This window comes from Capra hircus, chromosome 22, assembly GCF_001704415.2.
Source record: "Capra hircus breed San Clemente chromosome 22, ASM170441v1, whole genome shotgun sequence".
Taxonomy (NCBI): Eukaryota; Metazoa; Chordata; class Mammalia; order Artiodactyla; family Bovidae; genus Capra; species Capra hircus.
Window position 1 is genome coordinate 14,692,446 of NC_030829.1, and position 22,979 is coordinate 14,715,424.

The following is a 22,979-nucleotide window of genomic DNA, read 5'->3' on the forward strand; positions in this document are numbered from 1 at the left end:
GGGAAGACTCGTTGCCGGGAGCCAGCATGGGCCATCCCACCCATGACAAGGTCATGTGGAAGAGAACTGTTAAGCAAGGCTTCAGGACTCGAGGGGCTCCCTAGACCAGCTCGAGCATCTACCCCAAAGCCAGAATCTGTCTTACTGTTTTGTGCCTTTCACCAACTCTCCTGACATTAACGGGGGGCTATCCCCAACCACCTTTCTCTGGAGAAAATCAACTTAGGGCTCTAGCTAATAACTCTCCTGGACATGAGAGGAATATTTCAAATCAAACGCCCTCTGTTAGCATTCTAGCTTGCTTGGCAGGTTTATCCAGACTCTTGCAGCTATGCATATGATTGTTCACAGCCTCCCAACTGCGAGAGGCACGGGAAGCCTAAAACATAGAGCCCTTCAAAGAGTTAAAAGTTATTAGAGTAGTGCTGGTGTAGGATTTCATTATTGGGCCAATGCTTGTTGCTCAGTTCCCATATCTCTTATCCACTGTGCACCTGGGAGTGCATTAGTTAACATAGTTGGAATGTAAGAAAAACAAGTGTAGCCTTGAATTAACCACATCAGACTTTTGAGCTAATTGGTTTTTTCTTGTAACTCACTGCACCTTTGCTCCATGAGAAATGTAACTCTGTTTAGCATTTTCTGAGGCTGATATAGATTAGAAATATAAAGAAAAAACACTTTGAGGGAAAATAAGTTTTCTGGTTGAGCAGCCTTTATCAAAAGAGGGTCATAAAATGTTCACAGGCCTCCAAGGCCAGAAGATAATGTATACAACATCATTTATGGGAAAAGTTTGCAGAAAAAATCCTGGTTTCAATAAGGACAAAACTGCTAGAATGTTTGGGCTGACTCTGTATGACCTTGCATCTTTCATTTCCCTCTATGTACAAGTTAAGGTATAAAAGTCCCTTTTGAAAATAAAATAATGGGCCTCACTCGAAGAAGCTTGATCACCCCGTGTCTCTTTCTTTTTTTTTTCTTCTTTCTTTCTCTCTCTTACTCTCTGTTTCAGGCTGATCCCTTGGAGTATAGAGGTCCGCCGTGTCTACTTATTTGCCTGGGTTTCTAAGACCTGAACAGGAAGGCGCCCTGCGTCTTCACTCCCTCAGGAGACCGGGAGGGCACCTGTGGCCTTACGTAGACGGTGCAAGTCTCTTGTCTCGAGACTTTATTGATTTTCTGTGTAAACCAAGAAACATCAGTCTCTTTCTCTCCTCTATTCCTCTCTCATTCATTCATTCGCCAACGCCGTTTCTCCTTCGGGTTCCCCTGGATCCTGCGGGGGCTGGACCCCGGCAGCTCATGTCCTGAGGAGTGGAGACTGCAGCCCACCACCCATGCTTCCATCAGAAACCTCCCAGGCTCCCTGCTGCCAGAGAATGAAGTTGGAACTCCTCCCCCAGCTACTGTCAAGGCTTCCTTCCGCAGGTGACCCCACCCCAGCTTTGTTTGGATTATGTTCCCCTCTTCCTTCTCATGGGCCCTGGGCTGCAGCCAAATGTTGTCTAACTGATGCCCAGCTAACAAACAGAATAGGAACAGTGACGCTTTCCTGCTCTGAGCTCGTGCTGCTTCTGCTAGAAGGGCCACCCCTACCTTCCTACTCCAGCAAGGCCACCTCAGGAAGCCCTTGCCCATCCCACCTCCTGGCTGCCTCAGGTGAAGTGCATTCCCTCTGTGAACTCCAAGCCAGGGGGCCCTCCCTGAGGGCCCTGTCCCCACCTCCATCCTTCAATATGCCTACTCATCGCCTCTATTGAACCCCCTTGTGGACAGTGGCTGGTCTTTGATTCTCTGTGTTACAGAAAATTCCATCAGGCTCAACAAGTGACCGAATGAGCAGTTTCCCACCCAGCACAGTCCCAGTTGGAGATGTGGATGTATATGGGGCAGCTTAGCAGCATCCCCTAGAGCTGGGAAAAGCACTGAATGACACCCAGTCTGGCCCCTGCTGAGGGCGGAGCCCCTTCACTGCCTCCCTAGCAATGAGACAGGTCTACACAAGACTAGCCTTCAAGAGATACGTCACCCTGTACATGGAGGGGCCCATCACTGTACACTGAGGAGAGGGCTGAATTCTCCTTGAGACAGCCATGAAGTGGCTTGACCCTGAGTCACAGACAACAGGGAAGATCGGGTGGAAAAGGGGGCACTGAACTGGGAGTACTGAGGCTTGGATTCCATTTCACCAACTCATTTGGCTTAAGAAAACGATGGGGGGATTTCCTTGGCTGTCCAGTGATTAGAACTTGGTGCTCTCACTGCTGGGGCTCCGGGTTCAATCTCTGGTCAGGGAACTAAGATCCCATAAACCATGTGGTGCAGCCAAAAAAAAAAACAAAACAAAAAAACAAAAACAAAAAACAGTGGGGAGGCCTCCTGGGATGTTCTTGAGTGTGTACTCAGTTGCTCAGTCATGTCTGACTCTTTGTGAGCCCATGGAATGTAGCCCATCAGGCTCCTCCGTCCATGGGGATTCTCCAGGCAAGAATAATGGAGTGGGTTGCCATGCCCCTTCTCCAAGGGATCTTCCCAACCCAGGAACTGAACCCACATCTCCTCTGTCTCCTACACTGACAGGCAGGTTCTTTACCACTGAACCACCTGGGAAGCCTGTTCTTGAGACTCTGAGCTATTTATTGTCTGGCTTGGGTTTAGTGCCCCTACCCAGTAGCCCGCTGGATCAGACTGCCTTCCTTTCATGGAGTTGTAATTCCCATGTCCTAGGTTTCATGGAGGCTCATTGGCTAAGTAAAAACGGAATCTTGGAAACAGCCCCCATTCCCAGTAATCACTTTTACTCTGTAGATTTGGAGTTCCACCAAGGGAAGACTTCCCACAATATGGACTGCCTCCCTCCAAAACCAGGGTTCCATTGAGGAAGAGTGAGCTCCCTGTCCCTGGGGTAAGGCAGAGGCTGGATGTCTCCCCATTGAGGAGGCTGTAACAGAGATCCTTCATGGCTGGGCTGAGAGCGGGAGGCCAGCTGCACCAGGCCTTCCCTCCTGATCCTGAAATTCTAGGATTCCAGGGTCCTCAGGCCCCTGCTGACCTCCCTGTCTGGGAACTAAATCAATTAGACCCTCTCTAGCCTTCCCTGGGGCATTCCTGGCCTCAGATGGCAGACTTGGTCACTGTGCCCTGATGGCTACTCTAAGGATACTGCTTGCAATGGTGGCACCGGCTCAGCAATGGGGTGGAGGTGGACCCTGGAGAGAGACACCTGCGCCCCCATGGAAGAGGGGGGCCCAGGCCCATGGCTGCCTCACACACTCCCCAGCACAGAAGGGAATTCATACCAAGACTCTGTCTCCCATCTGGGTCCTTGGTGGCTTGGCTCCCGCATCAGTGGGTCCCTTGGCTGGCAGCCTGGCCTGGGCTATCTGCAGCTGAAAAAGCAAACCTGGCACTTAATATTTAATTCTGCTCAGGGGTTGTGGCACCTTGTGGGAAGTGCTCTGGTGCTGCCGTCGGATGTGCGGTCACCGATCTCAGTAGCCTATCTCTTCAGCTCACTTTAAGGCCCATTAATGGAAGAACTGTCCTTTACAAGCTGCTCTGCGATGGGAAAGGCTTTAATTGATTGTTTGCCCCATTCCCCAGTCACAGAGTGGAACAGCCCTAGGATTCATGAACAGCTTAACAAATAATGATTCTGTAGCCATGGTCTGCATCTAACAACAGCCTGGGAGACATAAAAGAAATTACGGACTTCACCTTACACTCGAGGAAACAGGATCAGAGATGCTAAGAAACCTGCCTGACAGGCTTGTGGCCTAGTGGTCAAGACCGCTGCTATATACAGACAGTCAACTGACCCTTTAAGGGCTTTCCAGGTGTCCTTCACACCAAGACCACCCCTGTCTGACATGGTTGGGCACGACCCACTTTCCCACCTTTTTGACCTCACCTTGCTCCATGCTTGGCCACATTGGCCCTCTTTCAGGCCTTTATCCATATTTAGGTCCTTTGCACCTGCTGGGTCCTCTTTCTGGAGGCCCCTGCCTCAACCCTCTGAGTCTGGCCCCTTCTCATCCTCCAGGGACCCACTGCACATGCTACCTCCTTGAAGGGGCCCTTGATGCTGGTCTGACTCCAGGAGGAAAAGAATCAGGCCTATTTTGCTCCTCACAGTCTCCCCAGGGCCTGGCACAGAGCCTGAGATGGTTCTCAAAAAAAAATTTGTTATAGAATAAAGAAGCTCTAATGCAATGCCAAGTATAATGACTGAGGAGGGTTTTGGAGAACAACAGAACTGGATTTGAAGTCTGGCACCACCACATGCTGTGTGACTTGAGAAAGCTTCTTAACCGCTGCCAGCCTCAGCTCCTCCAGCCACATAAGGAGAAGCTATGCACGTAGGGTCATTCCAGCTCCTGAAGGACCATGAGCCGCTGGGGCTGTGCCCTCGCTCAGCTGGAGGCATTTATGATGAGCTGTGAGAGGGCAAGGGCAGCAGAGAGGGAAGGTGGACGAACATGGGACAAACTGATGGAATGTTCCTGGTTCTAGCTTCAAGTTAGCCAGAATCCCTGATCATGTATCTAACGACATCTTTCTGGTGCTAACTACCTGATAGGCTCTGTTTTAAGCATTTTACAACATTAAGACATTTAATCCTCAGAAAACCTTGAGGTGAGCACCATCATCACTGCCGTATGACAGGTGGAGGAAACAGGCACAGGGGGACTGTAACTGGCTCAAAGTCACAATGCAAGTCGGTGGCGGAGCTGACATTCACACCTGGGTGGTCAGGGTCCAGGCTAGCGTCGTCCCCAGTGTGCTGGGTTACCTCTCCAGGCCTGCTTCCTCCTTGCTTCCCAACAGTCCCCTCTCAGGATGCGACAGACTGAGGGACTCAGGGCAAACACTGACTCAAAGTCCTCGCGAAGGACCCAAAGCATGTGAGTGCATTCCCTCTCTGGAGCAGTGGCGTGGGGTGTGAGGATCCCCCGGGGCAGGGGCACCTGAGATTCCTCACCTCCTGCTCCAGCTCCTGGATGCGCTTGCTGAGCTGCCGCACTCTGGTCTTCGCGCCCTCGGACTCTGCCATCAGCACCCGGTTCTTTTTGGACAGCTCGACGATTTTGGTGGCAATCACATCCCCAGCCACACCAGCTGTCCCTAAAATGAAGGGAAATGGTGAGATCCATTAAAAACACAGGCCTGCATGTTTGAACAAGCTTGCTGCTGCTGACCTGGGCCAGGCAGTGACTGGGGAAACAAGGAGTAGCTGACCTCGGCCACCTCATGTCTGTTGAAGAGGATGAGGACGTGTGAGGAGAAAGAACCTGGGGAAGGAAACGAAACCTAGAAGTACAGATGGTCCAGTGGTGAGTTTTGTGGTTATGTTTCCCTCCCAGGGCTCAAAAGCATTACAAATCCTGGAACTAGACATCAGAAAGAGGTCAAAGTGATCTGCCCTCTCTCGTCCAAAGGGCAGGCAGTGGGCTCACAGAGAATGGGGGACATCCTCTTCTTTTGCTTATTCTTTCCCAACTCTGTCTCCAGACAAGCCCCACTATTTTTAAAAATAATTTTAATTAATTTATTTTTGACTGTGCTGGGTCTTCATTACTGCAGCAAGCAGGGGCTGCTCTCTAGCTGTGATTCCCAGCTTCTTAACGCGATGGCTTCTCTTGCTGCAGAGCGTGGGCTCGAGGATGCAGGGGCTTCAGTGGGCGCAACACCTGTGCTCAGTAGTTGTGGCTCCTGGGCTCTAGAGCACAGGCTCAATAGTTGTGGTGCATGGGCTTAATTGCTCTGAGGCATGTGGGATCTTCCCGGATCAGGGATTGAACTAGCGTCTCCTGCATTGGCAGGTGGAATCTTTATCACTGGGCCACTAGGGAAGCCCAAGCCCTACTCTTGAAGCTGCCAACCCCATGATAATAGGGGCAGCAGTAAATGGGCAAGCACAGAAATGCTAAAATATCTTGGTAAATAGAATATTGTATATCGTTAAGTTCTTTAAAATATGTATTAATATAATTCAGTTCAGTTCAATCGCTCAGTCGTGTCTGACTCTTTGCAACCCCATGGACGGCAGCACGCCAGGCCTCCATGTCCATCACCAACTCCTGGAGTTTACTCATACTCAGGTCCATTGAGTCAGTGATGTCATCCAACCATCTCATCCTCTGTCGTCCCCTTCTCCTCCCACCTTCAATCTTTCCCAGCATTAGGGTCTTTTCAAATGAGTCAGTTCTCCACATCAGGTGGCCAAAGTATTGGAATTTCAGCTTCAACATCAGTCCTTCCAATGAATATTCAGGACTGATTTCCTTCAGGATGGACTGTTGGATCTTCTTGCAGTCCAAGGGACTCTCAAGAGTCTTCAACACCACAGTGCAAAAGCATCAATTCTTTGGTGCTCAGCTTTCTTTATAGTCCAAATCTCACATCCATACATGATGACTGGAAAAACCATAGCTTTGACTAGATGGATCTTTGTTGGCAAAGTAATGTCTCTGCTTTTTTAATATGCTGTCTAGGTTGGTCATAGCTTTTCTTCCAAGGAGCAAGTGTCTTTTAATTTCATGGCTGCAGTCACCATCTGCAGTGAAAAAGTCTTTCACTATTTCCAGTTTCCCCATCTATTTGCCATGAAGTGATGAGACTAGATGCCATGATCTTAGTTTTCTGAACGTTGGGTTTTAAGCCAACTTTTTTCACTCTCCTCTTTCACTTTCATCAAGAGGCTCTTTAGTTCTTCTTGGCTTTCTGCCATGAGGGTGGTGTCATCCGCATATCTGAGGTGACTGATATGTTTTCTGGCAATCTTGATTCCAGCTTGTGCTTCATCCAGCCCAGCGTTTTTCATGATGTACTCTGCATAGAAGTTAAATAAGCAGGGTGACAATATACAGCCTTGACATACTCTTTTCCCTGTTTGGAACCAGTCTGTTGTTCCATGTCCAGTTCTGACTGTTACTTCCTGACCTTCCTACAGATTTCTCAAGAGGCAGGTCAGGTGGTCTGGTATTCCCATCTCTTTAAGAATTTTCCACAGTTTGTTGTGATCCACACAGTCAAAGGCTTTGGCATAGTCAATAAAGCAGAAGTAGATGTTTTTCTGGAACTCTCTTGCTTTTTTGATGATCCAATGGATGTTGGCAATTTGATCTCTGGTTCCTCTGCTTTTTCTAAATCCAACATCTGGAAGTTCACGGTTCACGTATAATGGTTGAAAGCAAATATGATAGCATTCCCTGACGAGATTTTCAACATATACAGATACAATACTTAAGAGTTTTACTGTAAGGGGGAGGGTAAAGGGATCCATATGGTGGTAAAGTTTCTTCATCCCACTTGAGTGGTAAAATAATATTTCTAAGTAGGCCATGAAAGTTATGTGTGTTGTAAGCACTAGTGCAATCATCAAAGAATTGTACAAAGAAATGGAAAAACTAAAGCAAACACGAAAAATCCAGCCAAAGGAAAACCAGTTTATCAGCTGTCAGCAGCCTGGTTTAAAAACATGAACTGAGCCTGTCAAACTTTCCTCTTCAAAACGTGAAGGCATCTCCTTTCCCCCTGGAGCCTCTCAGCCTTGAAAGACAGCCTTGCAAAAGCTGCCCCTTTGCATCTAAAACCCAAGCCAGTTTAGATGTTACCTTCTCTTCGGTATAGCTTTATTTTAAACAGAAAAGGCCAAAGAATGGAGGGAGGCATAACAGTTTTTAAGATACCAAATTCTCCTTGCTTTTTAATTCAGCACTAGTCCTCTATGTACACCTACTCTTAAGGGCATTTACTAGCAAAGGCAGAGGGGGATGCTCTGGCAGATGCCAGGTGAGGCGTATTGCCCTCTGTGATTGGTGACACCGACTTTGTACTTTCTTAGTCAGCCACCTGGGAATTGCTCAATGCATGGAGCAGAGGATAGCCAGGGCCAAGGTCTCCACCAGATGTGTAAGAATAAGGTCTAGCTTAGAACCACAGAGTCAGTGGTCAATGTCCAGTCCATACCCACAGGGCTAACATACCCAAGGTCCCTAACAGGCCCATGGGGTCAAGGTCTCAAGCAGTAGAGCCAAGGTCCCAGCCAGACCTGAAGAGACAAGGTCCATTCTAGATGCTGCTGGATTCTAGGAAATCCCCTGGGAACAGCCAAATTCCCTGTCTTGTCTACCCTTCTGGCAAGAACAAGTAACAGCAAGAGGTATAGAGTAAATGCCTACTTTTACTGGGGCTTTTTTCACGTCCATGTTGGAGCCAGAGTATCGAGATGGGATGGATGCCATCAGCCCACCGAACGTGCAGCAGGTGCCATGGAGAACTGTCATGAGTCCCAGCGGGCTCACCCACACTGCCTGGAATGCCTGTCCTCTGCTTCTGCTGCTCCCGGTTCCTGGCATGCTGGCCCACCCTGCCTGCTCCATTCCTCTCCCCATCCCTCATTTCTGGGACTTATCTGGACAAGCTTGGTTACAGCTGACCCTTGCACTCTCTCTTCACACCTACCCTCTGGAACTTGCTGTTTGTCTGCCCTGTAGGCTTCATGGCGGCTGGGCCAGCCGACCTGGACTTCAGGGTAGGAACTGTCATAACAGCGGTGCAGTTACCTGTAAAGGCAAATCTGTCTTCTTCTATTTTCTTTTTGAGATGTTTGATTTCAAAGTCCCTCTCCTTCAGCAACTTATATAATCGCCCGTTCTCATCCACTGTTTCCCTGAGTTGATCCCGAAGCTGTTCGATCTCATCTTCAAGCACCCTGCAAGGGAAAGGCAGAATCACAGGGGGCTCAGGCCTCCGTGGCCCAGTTTTGTTGTCCCTGGCTGGGTACTGGGTGGTGACTAGAACTGGTCTGTATAAAACAGGAATGAGGAATTGAGGGGAATCTCAATGAGCAGATTTTTAGCATACTGTTCTCAAAACAATGATCAAGGACACATGCACATAAATGAAAGGAGCAACAAGCTCCGAATGCTATGGTTTACTCGGGGTTCAGCAGAGCTACATAAATACTCCGTTCCAGCATCTATGGAACATGCATAAAAATATAGGCTTCAAAGGCAATCTTAGCAAACTCCAAATAATGAGCATCATGCAGATCATTTTCTTTAATATTAATTATCTAAAATTAGAAATCAATACTAAAAAAGGGCAAAAATTCAGAAAAGAACTCCAAAGTTGTCATATGCTTCGAACCAAACATACACATACACACACACTGCTAAATTATTTATGGGTTAAGAAGAAATCATAATGTGTATTATGAAGCATTTAGAATGGATTGACTGTAGAAGCAATATATCTGAAAATTTGTGAACAGCAGCTAAAGTGATACTTACAAGGAAATTTATAGTCTTAATTTTTTAAAGATTTTTTGATGCAGACCATTTTTTAAAGTCTTTATTGAATTTGTTACAATATCGCTTCTGTGTTTTTATAATTTAAAATTATTTATTTTAAAAGTTTTGGCTGCACTGGGTCTTGGTTGCTGTGTGCAGGCTTTCTTCTAGTGGTGGTGCATGGGCTTAGGTGCCCCACACTATGTGGGATCTTCCTGGACCAGGGATTGAATCAGTGTCCCCTGCATTGAAAGCTGATTCTTAACCCACTGGACCACAAGGGAAGCCCTGCTTCTCTCTTTTGTTTTAGTTTTTTGGCTCCAAGGCGTAAGTGATCTTAGCTTTCCAACAGGAATCTGCAGCTCTTGCACTGGAAGGCAAAGTCTCTACCAATGGACCACCAGGGAAGGCCCTCTAGTTTTACTTGCGTATTGGATCATAGAAAAAGCATTAGAGTTCCAGAAAAACATCTGCTTCTGCTTCATTGATTATGCTAAAGCCTTTGACTGTGTGGATTACAACAAACTGTGGAAAAATTCTTAAAGAGGTTGGAATACCAGACCACCTTACCTGCCTCCTGAGAAACCTGTATGCAGGTCAAGAAGCAATAGTTAGAACCGGATATGGAACAATGGACTGGTTCAAAATTGGGAAAGGAGTAGGTCAAGGCTTATTTAACTTCTATTCTTATTTAACTTCTCTGCTTATATTCACCCTGCTTATTTAACTTCTATGCAGAGTACATCATGTGAAATGCTGGACTAGATGAAGCCCAACCTGGAATCAAGATTGCCGGAAGAAATATCTATAATCTCAGGTACGCAGATGTCACCACCCTTATGGCAGAAAGCAAAGAGGAACTAAAGAACCTCTTGATGATGGTGAAAGAGGAGAGTGAAACAGCTGGCTTAAAACTCAACATTAAAAAAACAAAGATCATGGCATCTGGTCCCATCACTTCATGGCAAATAGATGGGGAAACTATGGAAACACTGAGAGGCTTTATTTTGGGGGGGGCTCCAAAATCACTGTGGATAGTGACTGCAGCCATGAAATTAAAAGACGCTTGTTCCCTAAAAGAAAAGCTATGACAAAACTTGACAGCATATTAGAAGCAGAGACATTACTTTCCCAACAAAGATCCGTCTAGTCAAATCAATGGTTTTTCTAGTAGTCATGTATGGATGTGAGAGTTGGACTGTAAAGAAAGCTGAGCGCCGAAGAATTGATGCTTTTGAACTGTGGTATTGAAATCAAGTCCCTTGGACTGCAAGGAGATCAAACCAGTCAATCCTAAAGGAAACCAACCCTGAATATTCATTGGAAGGACTGAGGCTAAAGCTGAAGCTCCAATACTTTGGCCACCTGATGTGAAGAACTGACTCATTAGAAAAGACCCTAATGCTGGGAAAGATTGAAGGCAGGAGGAGAAGAGGACCACAAAGGACAAGATGGTTGGATGGCATCACTGACTAAATGAACATGAGTGTGAGCAAGATGGAGCATCTGGGAGATGGTGAAGGACAGGGAAACCTGGCGTACTGCAGTCCATTGGGTCACGAAGAGTCGGACATGACTGAGTGACTGAACAGCAATTAGAAGACCAAAGAGGATTGTCTAAGCCTTGAGGCTAGGGCTCTGGGTCTCAGGTTAAAGAAAGAAAAAACAGAAAGTTGCTCAGTTGTGTCCGACTCTTTGCGACCCCATGGACTGTTGCCCACCAGGCTCCTCCAATAGGAAATCAGAATAGGCGACTGGTATTGCCTGTTTTACGTTGTCTTGCAACTTTTTTCAGAACTTTAAAACAGGAGAAACGTGACTGATGCGTCTGTGATTGTTTCTATCGTTAGGCATGAAACCAGCTCCACAGAGGCAGCTGCTCAGGAAGTAAATAAGTTATAGAAATTAAGCATGTGTGTCTGCTCAGTTGCTTCACTTGTCCGACTCTTTGCAACCTATGGACTGTAGTCCGCCAGGCCCCTCTGTCCATGGGATTCTCCAGGAAGGAAATCTGGAGTGGGTTGCCATGCCCACCTCCCAGGATCTTCCCAACCCAGGGATTGAACCTGCATCTCTTACGTCTCCTACATTGCAAGCTGATTCTTTACCAATAGAGCCAACTGGGAAGCTCAAAGGTAACAGTAATTATTGTTGTTTTGTTTAGTTGCTAAGTCATGTCCAACTTTCTTGTGACCCCATGGACTGTAGCCCACCAGGCTCCTCTGTCCACAGGATTTCCCAGGCAAGATACTGGACTGGGTTGCCATTTCCTTCTCCAGAGGGTCTTCTCGCCCCAGGAATCAAACCTGGATCTCTTGCATTGCAGGCAGATTCTTTACCACTGAGCCACATGGGAAGCTCAACTAATTATTAGATAATGGATATTATTAATATTATTGTTGGATACCAACAGCTCAAGTATCCACAAATTCCACTTTCTCCGACTTGAGGAAAGATCATTTGGAAATCGATCTGGGGTTAGCTTAGATCTAATATTTAGGAGCCCTATGAATTTTTTAAATTCTTGACATCTTAATTTTTTCTAATTAGCATTTTTCAGTAGAACACTGTGAAAACTGAGAAACCATGTAAAGTAGAATTTGTAGATGGAGAATAGATTCTGGGTGAAACCAGAAGCAAAGAGATAGCTCATCAACTGCTCTGATTTTTTTTTTTTTTTTAGCAAAATGGCTAGCAAACTTTTGTATCAGTCAAGACTTCTGCTTCTAATAGGCTATATAAATCACTGCATCTGTATGAAACCGTCAAATTTAGAGCAAAATGAGAAGATTCTGGACTCTTCAACCTTTTCAACAATTATATAAAAGCAAGGAATCCATCAAGTGCTTCTTTATGAAAGGTAGGTTTATATGTCCTTATGTGTCAGGAAAGGGAATTTGGGGCAGAACAGTCTCAGATGAGGTTTGGAACAGTGATCATCTGTGAGTCATCAGAGCCATACAACTGGCTCCTCAAAAACCAATTTTTTCTTTCATGAAAGACAAAATCCAAGTGAATAAACCACACCTTGATGAATTTCAAAATTTTCCATTTGACTTCACATGGTTTTTGAATAAATTTCATGCCAAATTATGTCTATAGGCCCATGGACCCTCTGTCAGATGCAAGAGTCTTCAATAACAATCTCTATGTCAAAACCCCTTGAGTCTCAGTTGATAAGCACACACCTGGCCAACCAGACTGTCTAACTGTCTGCAGTCATTCTCCCCATCTTCCCTACCTCCCTGCAATGCCCCTGGGGGAGTCCAAGCTTGCATTTACCTCTGCTCAAAGCTGGTTTTCGAGTTCTGCTCCCCAGCTTGGAGGACGCTGAGGCCATCAGAGATCTCCAGGGGCTCTTTTTGGTCATCGCCTCTGCTCTGGAGGCTCAGTTCTTTTTCCTTCCGTTTCTCCATCTGCTTCTGTAACCTTTTGCGCTGCATCTCTTGCATGGCTCTAAACTGGAGCCTCAAGGTGTCCTGTGAGCCTTCATCCTCTGCCATCTTGCCCTCGGAGTAGGAAAAGAAGCCTGAGCTGAAGCAAACTCTACGAAGTGCTTCTTTCTCAAGAGTGCTTGACTCATAATAAGCCCTGTCTACAACCCCCCAAGCCTGGAGTTTCCTGCTTAGCTTTGCAGGTGTCCATGTGGAAGCTTGGAAGACCCACCCTCACTTCAGATCCCCTGAAAGCCACAGCTGAACTGTACTGAGCATCACCGCCCCACCCCACCCCCGACACACCCTTCCATACCTGACTGTGCCATCAGGATACTCTTCCCCATTACTCAGACTCAACAGTTGACTCCTTCCTATCCCTATAAGCAGTGGCTGTCGACTCTAGCTGAACATTAGAATCTCCTGCTGCTGCTGCTGCTAAGTAGCTTCAGTTGTGTCCAACTCTGTGTGACCCCATAGAGGGCAGCCCACTAGGCTCCCCTGTCCTTGGGATTCTCCAGGCAAGAACACTGGAGTGGGTTGCCATTTCCTTCTCCGATGCATGAAAGGGAAAAGTGAAAGTGAAGTCGCTCAGTCGTGTCTGACTCTCAACGACCCCACAGACTGGAGCTCCTAAAATATAACAGTGCTGTGGCACGTCCCTGGACCAATTAAATATCAACTCCTAGGAATGGGGCTCAGATATCATTACTGCTTTTTAAAAATATATATATATATTTATTTATTTGGCTGTGCCAGGTCTTAGTTGCAGCATACAGGATCTTTAGTTGTGGCATATGGGATCTAGTTCCCTGATTAGGGATAGAACCCGAGCCCCCTGCATTGGGAGCGTGGAGTCCTAACCACTGGACCACCAGGGAAGTCCCTAACTATTGCTTTTAATTGAGGTATAATTTTTAATTGAATTATAATTTACATGAGTAAAGTGTATAAGTTGTGAGTGTACAGCTCAATAAATCTTTACATAGGTATACACCCCTGGCTCCGGCCAGGCCTCCTGGCGGCTACTTGCTGTCTTGACTCCAGCCAGAACCATTCTGTAGTTTTCCCTGCACTTACAGTGTTTGCTCCGCTGCTCCCCATCTCTAGCTGCAGAAGCTCCTTCACCTCTTCAGACGCTTTCCTGCGCTGTCCCGACAACCGTCACCAGGGAAACCAGCCACGACGCCGCATGACGTCATCATGCGTCTACGGCGGCCAAGAGGGCCCCGGGAGGTCGGAAAGGGACGGAGGTGCAGACTACCCGGGTTTAGTAGGTAAGTCAGCCAGCACGGTGGGGTAATGGAAGGGGGCGTCTTGCGTCTTGAGACTTTACAGTTGAGCTGGTGGTCCGTTTCTAGAACGTAGTTTAAAAGTTTTGTGGGCCAAACGCAGAGATGCGCATGCCGCAGTCTTGCTGGAAGAAATTAAAGTGAACGATCCCACCATGAAATTTAACGTAGCCTTTAAGAATGTCTTTGGAAAATATAGAACAGTGTCGGGAAAAGGATATTTTGTGCCAGTGAGTGTAAAAGGCAGGGCACGGAATAGTAACTACTGAATAAATGTAGTTATGTTTTTAAAAGTAGGAACACAGGGACTTTCCTGGCAGTCCAGGGGTTAGGGCTCTGCGCTTCCACTTCAAGGGACGCGAGTTCGATCCGGAGTCTGGGAATAAGAGCCCGCATGGCGCGGCCAAAACAAAACAAAAACTAGGAACGGAACATGACTGGGGAGGAATGCAAAGAAATATTAAAGTTACAAATGGTTGTATTCGAGTGCTGGAATTGCAGTGGTATGTTTTTATTTTTGCACTTTAGAGGACTTAAAATATAGAGCACATGGTTTATTTCCACAGTGGAAAACATTTGTGTGTTTGTTTGTTTTCTTCTTTCAGATACTTCCCAATTTAAGTCACTACTAGATTCAGGTCTTCAGAAAGTCTTCACATATTTCATGGTTGGTTTTTTTTCCTCATAAGGCATTCACTCCACAGACATGCATGAAGGCGGGGCACCTGACCGCATATTGCAGAACTCTAGTGCAGTACCACAGCCAGAATATCGATGTTGATCATTGTACTTGTATTCATTTGTGTGTGTGTGTGTTTACTTCTGTACCGTTTTATGATGCTTAGGCTTGCATATCCACTACCGTCTTCAAATATTGAACACGTAAATCACCACAAGGATTCCTCTTTTAGGGCTTTTATTACCACATCCACTTTCCTCCCTCCTCACTCCCAAAGGGAGTGACCACTAATCTGTTCTCTAGTTCTAAAATTTTGTCATTTCAGAAATGTTATATAAATGGAATAATATAGTATGTAACCTCTGGGGACTGACTTCTTTTATTCAGAATAGATTTCTGGAGATTCATCCAGGTTGTTGTATGTATCCGTTTGTTCCTTTTCATTGCCGAGCAGTTTTCTATGATATGCATGTACAACATCTTGTTTAAACCATTTGCCCCTCAGAAGACATCTGGGCTCTTTCTAGTAGGGGGCAGTTACAAATAAAGGGGCTTCCCTGGTGGCTCAAACTGTAAAGAATTTGCCTGCAATGCAGGAGACTTAGGTTCAATCCCTGGATCAGAAAGATCCCTTCGAGAAGGGAATGGCTACCTACTCCAGTATTCTTGCCTGGAGAATTCCATGGAGAAAAGATCCTCGTGGGCTACAGTCCATAGGGTCGCAGAGTTGGACAGGTCTGAGCAACTAACAGACACATGAGGAGAATTGCAAATAAAGCTGATACAAACATTCATATGTAGATTTTTGTAGGAACTTAACACTCATTTTTCCAGGATAGATGCCCAAGAGTCCAGTTGTATGATAATAACATGTTTAGTTTTATATGAAACCGTCAATCTTTTCTGTAGAGTGCGTCTGCCATTTCACCTTTCTCCCAGCAGTGTATGAGTGATCCACTTTATCCACGTCTTTGCCAGTACGTGATTTGTCACTATTTTTCATTTTAGACATACTAATAGGTGTGTAGTGACATCTCATTGTGGTCTGCTGTGCATAATGAATAATGATATTGAACGTTTTTTTCAGGTACTCATTTGCCATCTGTGTATCTTCGGTGCAGTGTCTGTTCATGTCTTTTGCCCAATTTCTAGCTGTTGATTTGTGAGAATTCTTTATATGTTCTAGATACTAATCATTTGTTGGACTGTAGTTTGCAGATATTTTCTCCCATTCTGTAGCTAACTTTTCCTCTTTACATGAGTTTTCATGGAACAAAAATTTTGACTCATTCCAATTTACCATTTTCTTTCTTTCAGTGTGGAGTGTAAGAGCTCCTTGTGTTAGGGGGAAGCACACTGACTGAAAGCGCCCACCCTGGCCAGGCCCTTTAGTAACCATTCACATGAGTTGTTTTATGACAGGAGATCCTGGTAAGAAATAAGGAACTAATAAGCCACCACCAGCTGGAAGAGTTCGGGAAAGGTTGAAAGGAGACACTGCATGTCCGTCCACTTCCCAGAATCCCTCTCGCTAGCATCCATCTTGGCTGAGCAATGTGTGCGCCACCAGGAAAGTTTCTGAATTAGAATGATTGGCCAAAGACCACCCGGAAACTAATCCCATCACCATAAAACCCGAGACTGCAGGCCACGCGGCAGAGCAGTTCTCCTGGGTTCCCTTATCCTACTGCTCTCCACCCAGGCGCCCTTTCCCAATAAAATCTCTTGCTTTGTGAGCACATGTGTCTCCTCAGACAATTCATTTCCAAGTGTTAGACAAGAGCCCAGTTTTGGGCCCTGGAAGGGGTCCCCCCTCCTGCAATGCTTGCATGGGTCCCAAAGATTTCCCCTTATGATTTTCTAAAAGCATTAGTCTTATGTTCATGATTTATTTTGACATAATTTTTATGTCAGATGTGAGGTTTAGGTTGAGATTCTTTTTTTTTTTTTTTTAACCTATGGATGTCCAGTTGCTTCAGCACTATTTGTTGAAAAGTATCTTTCCTCAGCTGAATTGCTTTTGAGCCTTTGTTAAAAATCAGTTGTGTAAATTCAACAACAAAAAGCCACCCACTTTAAAAATAGGCAAAGGACTTGAAGAGACATTCCTTTCAAGAAGATATACAGATGGCTAATAAGGACATGTAAAGATGTTCAGCATTAATCAAAGCCACAGTGGTGCACCACTCCATACACATTAGAATGGCTATTACTTTTTTTTTAATGGAAAATATGTATTGAATTTCAAGAGGTGGGAAAATTGAAACCCTTATGCATTGCTGGTGGGAGAGCAAAATGGTGCAGCCATTGTAGAAAATTTGGAAGTTCCTCAAAAATTTAAACATAGATTATGATCCATTATAACTCACTTCTGAGTATATGCCCCAAATATGAAAGCAGATGGATACTTGTACACCAGTGTCCACAGCAGCATTATTCACAATGCCCAAACAATGTAAACAATCCAAATATCAATCTCCAGGTGAATGGATAAGCAAAGTGTGGTAACATCCACTAAATGGAGTATTATTCACCCATAGAAATGAATGAAGTACTGACACATTCTCCAACATGGATGAACCTTGAAAAACATGCGAAGTGAAATAAGCCAGACATAAAAGGACAACTACTGTATGATTCCACTTATATTAGGTACCTAGAGTAGAGACAGGTAGTAGAATAGAGATTGTAGGGGGCAGGGGAAGAGAGAAATGGGGAGTTTTATTATTAAAGAGTATCAAGTTTCTATTTGGAATGATGAAAAGGTTATGGAGACCAGTGATGGTAATGGTTGCATAGTATTTTAAGTACACTTAGTATCACTGACAGAGAAGGCAATGGCACCCTACTCCGGTACTCTTGCCTGGAAACTCCCATGGACAGAGGAGCCTGGAAGGCTGCAGTTCATAAGGTCGCACAGAGTCGGACACGACTGAGCGACTTCACTTTCACTTTTCACTTTCATCCATTGGAGAAGAAAATGGCAACCCACTCCAGTGTTCTTGCCTGGAGAATCCCAGGGACGGCAGAGCCTGGTGGGCTGCCATCTTTGGGGTCACACAGAATCGGACACGACTGAAGTGACTTAGCAGCAGCAGCAGCAGCAGCAGCAGCAGCAGCAGTAGCAGCAGCAGCAGCAGCATCACTGAACTGCACACTTAAAAATGCTTAAAATAGTTAATTGTTATGTATATTTGGGGCTTCCCTTGTGGCTCAGCTGGTAAAGAATCTGCCTTCAATGCAGGAGACCTGGGTTCAATCCCTGGGTTGGGAAGATCCCCTGGAGAAGAGAACAGCTACCTACTCCAGTATTCCGCCCTGGAGAATTCCATGGACTGCATAGTTCGTTGGGTTACAAAGAGTCAGACACGACTGAGCGACTTTCACTTTCACTTTTCTTTCATGTATATTTTACAGTATAGTTATTTTTTAATCAGTTGAGCATGTTTGTGTGGATCTAGCTGATCCTTTTTCTAATCCCTAAATTAGGCCCTTCCCACAGTTCAACATAGCTCCAACTTTAAGCTGGAACCTTTATCTTTTCTAAGGTGATAAGATAGATTTCCCTTCACTGAAATAATATTCTCTCTCCCACAAATAAATATATATGACATAACCAGTTAGTGATCCTACCCTTACTATGAGAAGCAAAGTTGAACACAGTCTTTCAGAAGTAAGAATACCTAGGTTTTAATTCTTGGATGGACATTAGTCAAGTCACAAACCTCAACTTTCTTCTTAAAATAGCAAGTTTGTTTTCATGATAATCAAATAGGTGTCAAAAGTGATCTGTAAACGGAAATGCTCTTCAGCTGTCATGCATTGTTATAGCCTTAGCTCTTTAGCCTCAAAATCAAAGTAAGCTTTGCTGCAGCTAAAAACCAAAGTTCCATTTGTCTCTTGCCATTTCAGAGTTCTCTTCTTAATGGACCTCGGCTTTGCAGGCCCAAAATCTAATTTGGTCGTTAAACCAGGAGTGTCATTTGGGACCAGACTTATGTCATCCATGATATTAAGTGATTAACCTGTAAACAAACAAGAACACTAAGACACTAGTTCACACTAGGGGATTGTGACCTATATCCAGAGCTCCTCCTTTCCCAGGATCAGACACTCATGACCACTCATGATCAGTCATCAGAAAGATATTGTGGGCAATTGAGAGCAAACAGAAGCAAACTGCATTGAAATATTTTTAACTTAGGGTAAGAAAGAGCACTAAGTCATGTCCGACTCTTGCGATCCCGTGAACTGTAGCCTGCCAGGCTCCTCTCTCCACGGGTTTCTGCAGACAAGAATACTGGAGAGGGTTGCCATTTCCTTCTCCAGGGGAACTTCCTGACCCAGGAATTGAACCCAGGTCTCCCACATTGCAGGCAGATGCTTTACTGACTGAGCTACATGGGAAGCTTTATTAAATATTCTATTTCACAATCAGAAGCACGCTACAGATAAAAATTGTCCATTGTCTCCAGGTTCAAGTTCCTTTCTCACTGGAAGGTGCTGGATACACATTGCCAATTTTCTTCATCTCATCATGGATTTGGGCTTCTTTTGTTGGCTACCAGCCTCTCAGACTCCCCCTACCCGACCCGGCTGCCCTTCTGTACACTCCTTGTTTTAATTTAACACCATTCTGGCTATAGTCAAGTCCTATTTTATCTGTGGAGCAATTTTGTCTTAAGATGTGTTTGAATATATGGTGATCTCATTCATCATATGTTGACTTCATTAGAAAACTCAATGTTCTGCCAAGATTCATCAGTCCTTAGTTCCAGGGGACCACTCTGATGGCTCTCCTCCAAGCATAATGTATTGGTAATATACTTTTTTTTTTTTTGGTAATATACTTTATATTTTCTCCCCAAATTTCTCAGTTTCACTCTTGGCTCACATCATGGTCTTTCGAAACATTTGGATGAAAGTCACCTTTTCTCAGAGGTAATTGGTTTCTTCCATGTTGATAAGGTCCCCAATACCTTGTCTACTTACTAGGTTTTAATTTACTGCCTCCACAGTAAGACCATGTATATGTGAGAATCTCCTCAACTTTCTTTTTTAAAAACTCAAGTATAGTTGATTTAAAAAATTCTGTTAATTACTGCTGTGCAGCAAAGTGATTTACTTACACATATTACATTTTTGTATTCTTTTCTGTTTTGTCATAGGATATTGAATATAGTTCTCTGTGTTATACAGTAGGTTTTTATCCATTCTCTATATAAAAGTTTACCTCTGCTCACCCCAACCTTCCACTCCATCCCTTCCCCGGCCCCTTTTCCCTTGGCAACCATCAGTCAGCCCAGTCTGTGACTCTGTTTCATAGGTATGTTCATTTGTGTCATATTTTAGGTTCCACATGTAAGTCATGTCATATGGTATTTGTCTTTCTGACTCACTTCACTTAATGTGATCATCGCTAGTTGTATCACTCTGCTTCTCATAAAGACCAAATAGTGGCCGAGGATTTTTATATATGAAAAAAACCTGAGGATAAAGCAGATATATTGGAAAAAAGTCTTGGATTTGGGACCTGATGGGAACTGTGTATGTGTGTGTGCAGTGAGAGGGGAAAATGAAGGGAAGGGAAGAGCAGGTACTTTTGGGATCAGCACTGCTCTATGTATATTATGCCTTCTGTTCCGTCATGCAGTCTTCCCACAGGACCGAGGTCTCAAGTTCTGGATTTGGGTCCCAGCTCTGTCATTTTCCAGTTGTATGGACTTGGGTAAATTACAGCTTTCCACATTGAAAAGTCAGGATAATACCTTCGTCAGTTTTTGTGAGGGACTAGTGGAGAGAATGGGCTTCCCTGGTGGTTCGGTGGTAAGGAATCTGCCTGCCAATGCTGGAGACTTGGGAAATGGCAACCCACTGCAGTGTTCTTGCCTGGGAAATCCCATGGACCGGGGAGCCTGGCAGGCTGCAATCCATGGGGTCGCAAAAGAGTCAGACATGACTTTGTGACTGAACAACAGCAAAGTGGAGAGTATAAGTACAGTCTATTTATTTATTTATTTTTGGCTGCGCTGGGTCTTCATTGCTGTATGCTGGTTTTCTTTAGTTGCAAAAATGTTACCACAGTGGACCATGCATTGTATCTTAAATTCAAATATAGCAAGATTTATAAAAAGGTAAAAGTTCACTGTGGCCTGGAAGAGTTCAGTGTAGTTTACCAAAAGTAGGATGGGGTTGGGTCTTTAAGGCGTGCACTGAATTGACTGGGAGTGGGGAAGGGGAACATTCAGGAAAGGACTAGAGCCCGAGCCTGTGTCAGGGACAGTGGTGGGCACAGGGTTTTGGTGTCAGTGGCTTTGCTGGAGCCAGGGGGCAGGACAGGAGGTGACAGGCCTCAGTTTAGTGGTGGCAAACAAGAACAAATCTGAGCAATGAAGGACTCGGCTTATGAAAAACGGCAGGGCTTGGTGACTGGCTTAATATTGATAAATGAATGGGAGGAAGGAAAGGCACTTCTAAGAGTTTGAGCCCAGGGTGTGATGGTGGGAGATGGAGATGACTAACAAGAACGAGTGATCTCGGAAGGAGCACCAGTGGGGACGACAGGAAGTATAGCTGTAGACAAGCTGAGTAAGAGGGCTCCAGCTGAAACGTATGATAGTGGCATTTCTACCTTGTAAACTTTCAGTCTCTCTGAGACACTTCAGAGTGACACTGAGGACGGGAAAAAGACCTAACACGAATGTTGTAAGCAACTCCGGATACTACAGAGGGGACCAGCCAGATGCTAGCCTCCACTCTGGAACTATCTATCACTACTGAATTTAGGAGAAAATTTCCTAACTTTTGTTTTGCTAAAAAACAAATGATGTTGCCTCATTTCAGTGGCTGGATGGAAAGTAGGCCCCTTTTTTTAAAAAATCTAAGAATAAAGCCAGGATGCATGAGTATTACTGGCTCTTCCATGAACTTATAGCAGGTAAATCATTCACTAACAAAGTGGCAATCCAGGCATGGCTGGTGCATGTTTGGTCTCCTTCCAGTTTCCCGTTTGAATTGAAGAGCTTTCAAACAGGATTAAGTATGTAAATAATAGTTGGCAGTTCCACTGTTTGACACGAGAACTTTAAAATACCTTATGTTCCTTCAGCTTTGTTCCGGCCTGTTTCCATGGGGTGTAGATTTACCTGGGGATAGAGCCTAAATTTCAAGTTCTTGAAACTCTGAGCAGTGTTTCCTCATCTGTGAGGCAAAAGAAATGGTCTCAATGACCTGTCCTCTACTCCAGAGTTCCGACTCCAGGATACAGAAGCAGAATGTACTTTGGGGAATTTATGCATGCAAATTCCAACTCTCACCACCAGATGGCACTGTTGCCTGTTAACTAGAAATAGGTTGGTGACTTTCTGGAAACAATCCTGACGGTCAAAATATGACCTCCTTATTCTAATTAATTCAACAGACATTTATTGAACATCTGTATGAGCCAGGCACTAATGCCAGCTGCTTTGGATGAAAAAAGATCATCACGCCTTCATAGTAGTAGAAGAGAGAGGCATGGAAGCAGTCATATAGCAGTGCTCCAAAACAGGCAACAGTAAGCCAAGGAATCTCCCAGAGAAAAATCATCTTAGGTTAGAGCATGGCTTCCTTGGGGTAACTTCTCTGACTTCTGCATCCTATACCAAGCATTCAGCAGCTTTCTGAAGTCCGTGATCTAAAGTCAGCCTTCGCTGCTAGACTGAGTTGTGAGAGGAGGGCCCGTGTACCTCGTGTGCTGCCACATTCCCAAGCTTAACACTTAACAGTGGTAACAGCAACCATTCAGGGATTACCAGTGTATCAGGCGCTGTGCTAAGCCCTGCCACATTCACTACTGCGTTTAATCTTCCCAGCAACCTAGGCCACTGACATTGTCCCCACTTTACAGATGAGGAAACCATAGTGGCAAAACCATGAACCCAGGTCTGGCTCAATAAACAGTAGGATCACATCCCCTTGAGCCCCTTTTAATAACTTTCATAATCTGAATATCAGCCTATTCATCCACCCTAATTTATCATTCTCTTCTTCAGGGAAGGTTCATCTGTCCTAATTTATCACTCTGTTTCTTTACTCCTTTTCTCCTGATTACTCAATACTCACTAGTCTCAACATTTTGCTCCTGTTCTTCTGTCCTCTGGCATTTGTCTAGATCAATTTCTCTCAAATTAGTATTCATTTAACAAAATCAATAATGTGTTCATCCATTAGAAAGTTTCTGAAACTTGTTTTCAAATTTCTTTTTCTGTAGGCGGCTTATCCTTAATTAAATTAT

General features: G+C 44.9%; 1 protein-coding gene across 1 annotated transcript in view; it reads right to left on the reverse strand.

The window, feature by feature from the left end:
• Nucleotides 1-12,802, reverse strand: part of CCDC13 (coiled-coil domain containing 13) — a 34,359-nt gene extending 21,557 nt beyond the window's left edge. The window contains exons 1-4 of the mRNA XM_018066904.1: nucleotides 12,582-12,802; nucleotides 8,571-8,719; nucleotides 4,985-5,127; nucleotides 3,303-3,392 (exon numbers count right to left, since the gene is read on the reverse strand). Coding sequence (XP_017922393.1) covers nucleotides 3,303-3,392; nucleotides 4,985-5,127; nucleotides 8,571-8,719; nucleotides 12,582-12,802 — 603 coding nt within the window. The remainder of the gene's footprint in view (nucleotides 1-3,302; nucleotides 3,393-4,984; nucleotides 5,128-8,570; nucleotides 8,720-12,581) is intronic.